The 3222-nt window shown below is 46.4% G+C and overlaps 1 protein-coding gene across 1 annotated transcript; it reads right to left on the bottom strand.

Annotated features, from left to right (window-relative positions):
* Positions 1 to 329: 329 nt before the first annotated feature.
* On the bottom strand, positions 330 to 1355 carry LOC308280797 (beta-1,3-galactosyltransferase 2-like; the record flags this gene model as incomplete). The annotated part of the gene is made up of 1 exon (XM_080755114.1): positions 330 to 1355. One exon carries the CDS (start codon positions 1353 to 1355, stop codon positions 330 to 332), a length of 1026 nt encoding a protein of 341 aa, XP_080611240.1.
* Positions 1356 to 3222: the final 1867 nt, after the last annotated feature.

The following is a 3222-nucleotide window of genomic DNA, read 5'->3' as shown; positions in this document are numbered from 1 at the left end:
AAGTTCTCTCCTGCTCCATAACCAACAAGAGGCTCTTTCTGCCGCTACGCCTCTCCTTCAAGCTTCTGTCCTTCTCTCCCTCCTGGTCATCCCAATGGCTGTGAGCATCCTCCACACTGATTGGGCAGGGAATCCTCTACAGCCGACCTTGACTGGAAACAGCCATGCCTGCCATGCCTTTCCCTCCGCAGTCATGCAAAATATCCTGTTACTTGGGGCTCTTTCTGTCAAACGCCTGTTCACAACACTCTTAATGGGACTGTAAGTCCTATGAGAATGATCTCAGCCCCTTCGGCCTCAGGGCTGTCTTCCTCCCAGCCAGGTCTACCTTAGTGCTGCAGACGGCTCCAGAACTCCAGCATGTCAACAGGGGAAACCTGGTGGCTGGTGACCAGGCGGCTGTAGCTGTGTCGTGACCAGGGAACTGGGTCCGGGTTGAACTCGTTTGGCAGGGGTGTTGTGAGCTCCACCCGCAGTTTGTCCAGGCACACGCCCACGTACACGTCCTCGAGGTGTAAGCGTGGAGTGCTCAGAGAGGTGCCATAGATCTTTGCAGCCAGGTCTCCGGAGAACACGTAACCGGGCCCTCCGGCGAAGGTGGGGTACGTGTGACCCGGGTATTCCGCTTCGGACATGTACCACTTGTTGTTTTTGTTCCGGATCTGCCCCTCGCCCCTTTTGATGAAGCCTGTGAAGTAGTCCTTCACCCCGGGCTTCAGTCTGAGCAGCTTGTGGACGAGGTACTTCGTGTTGACGAAGACGTCGCTGTCGACCTTCATAGCGAAGCTGGCCCGCGGGCAACGTGTGGCCACCCAGTTAAGACCCATCATGGTTTTCAGGGTGAGGTTGTAGTAGCTGTCGACAAAGTCCTGCTGAATAATGTCTTGGTGCTCCAGGCTCTCCGACTCCAGGATGTTCTGCTCCAGGCGCCCTTGCTCGCCCGGCTTCACCCCCAGCAGGAACAACCTCAGGACTCCCTCCTGGTTCTCGTTTGCCCACGTCCGTCGTATGGCGTCTCGACGGTGCACATTATGAGCCTCGACGGTTACCAGCAACACCAAGAACGGCGCCGCTCTGCCCGTCGGGCATTTGTTTGCCTCGTCAATGATGTAAGGGAACGGCCCAGGAGACAGCGTGGAGCCGCTCTCCTCTCCACCTTGGCTGGCATTAGCTTCTGCCAACCAGTTCTTCATCGTCCAGTGGGGCGTCTCCAACCCATTATCTCCATCGTGGTCCACGGGGCGGTCCATGGGACGTTCTACTCCCGAGGCCACAAGGCCGAACATCATCAGGCGCAAAAGGAGACTGGCGAGTGAAACGCAGAGCATGCGATGGTGTGGTCTTCCCCAACGCATTGCGAGCGGGCACGGCGACTGGATTCTACGTCTAATCAAAGGAGTCGCTTAATTTCAATGGGCTGTTCGAAATCTATCTGGATTAGTAAGAGCTCTCCACAATAGGTAATGATTAATATCACTGTAGATATTCAGTGAGACTCTTTTATAATCTTTCTTGAAGAGTGTGTCTTGTCATCATAACATCACTATGAGTTGACCATATTAGGGCTGAAACTATGATTTTCCTTATTAATGACTGGCTGACTGTATGCAATACATTATAGTTCTAGCCTAGCTTACCTCTTCATTTCCTGGATAAACTTTTAGCCAATCAGGAAGCAGTATTCTCGGCGACATCACCATTATAGAGTAAGTCCATCAAGCTTCACATGACAATTTGGCTATCCAGAATAAATAGGCAACCACACTTGCAATTTCCAATTGCAGCGTTATAGTTTAGATTAGTTCTGTATTGTTAGTTAGTTAATAGGCTACTGTTAGACTGATGACTGGTTCTTGGTTTACCTGTGATCCTAGATGACTGCTTTTATGCATTCGATGTATGTGTTAGCTAGCTCTAACACAGCAGGTACACATCGGTATAACCACTGGACACATCTGTGATTTATGGTCAAAAAGGGCATGAATAAAACCAAAACTTGCACTGTGTGATTTTTACACAATTCTCCCATGGTATTTTTCTGTGCAGAAGGGCCATTTGATGGGTATTTTTCCCATGTAATTAAGACAATAATAAATACAGTTTCACTAAATACAGATCACTCCCACACAAGAAAAGAGTCCACACCAGTGTAATGTCCGTTTTCTCTTACTGTATATTAAGTCAATCAGCACACAAAATAATAATAATATACAGTGGTGGTACAATAATCAGGTTTCTCTTTGTTTCCTTCCCTTCTCATTTTCTTGGGTCAAAGTTGCTTGTAATTGTAAATATTGGTAGTTGTGGTCTTCAATTCCAAAGTAATAGTTGCTTATTTGGGCTTGTTTCATATGTTGTTTAAACCAGTGGGAGCACGCTTCTGAAAATATGTGCCCGTACCAGATTTCTGTTGTTAAAATAAAATTATACAATTAAAAATGTATTTTTTTTTCTTCTTTTTTTAGATCTACAAGCTCACGTGTGACTTGTCACATCGCAACGCAAATATCCAATGCTTGTACCAGGGTTCCCACGGTCATGAAATTCCTGGAAATATTTTGAAATTAGAAAAATATTTTTCCAGTAGGCCTACTGGAAAAGTTTTGGAATTTATCAAGGGTCCTGGAAGGTCCTGGAAAAATAGCTATGCATTGTCTTTGGGTATTGATTTTGTTAATACCTCTGAAATGACAAATTAAACATGGGCCAAATTGTCAAATATTAGTCAGAAATTGTGAAAATAGCAGATCTACATGCTCACGACGCCTCGCCAGGGTGGTGGGGTCCCCAGTTAAAATATGATTCTTTCGGGGGCCACGGCCTGAAAAGGTTGAGAACCACTGGCATACACTACCTGTTGTGCATAGAACCACTGGCATACACTACCTGTTGTGCATAGAACCACTGGCATACACTACCTGTTGCGCATAGAACCACTGGCATACACTACCTGTTGCGCATAGAACCACTGGCATACACTACCTGTTGCGCATAGGAGTAAGCAACCTGTTATTGAGCTGAATTATTGTTATATAGTCCTTGAAATTTGGTTAAATATTCTGGAAAAGTTTTGGAAATTAATTGGTAAAAATGTGTGGGAACCCTGTTGTACGTTTATAGTGCTCAAGTGCTGTGGCACTTCTTTTTGTCTTGTTTTCATGGACCCGGTTTGCTTATTCTGCCACAGAAAGGAGAGAGAGAGAGAGGGAGAGCATTGTTGAG

The sequence above is a fragment of the Nannobrachium achirus genome (genome assembly GCF_963921795.1).
Source record: "Nannobrachium achirus genome assembly, contig: SCAFFOLD_278, whole genome shotgun sequence".
NCBI lineage: Eukaryota > Metazoa > Chordata > Actinopteri > Myctophiformes > Myctophidae > Nannobrachium > Nannobrachium achirus.
Note: the sequence above shows the minus strand (reverse complement) of the source record. Positions and strands in the feature narration are given on the sequence as shown.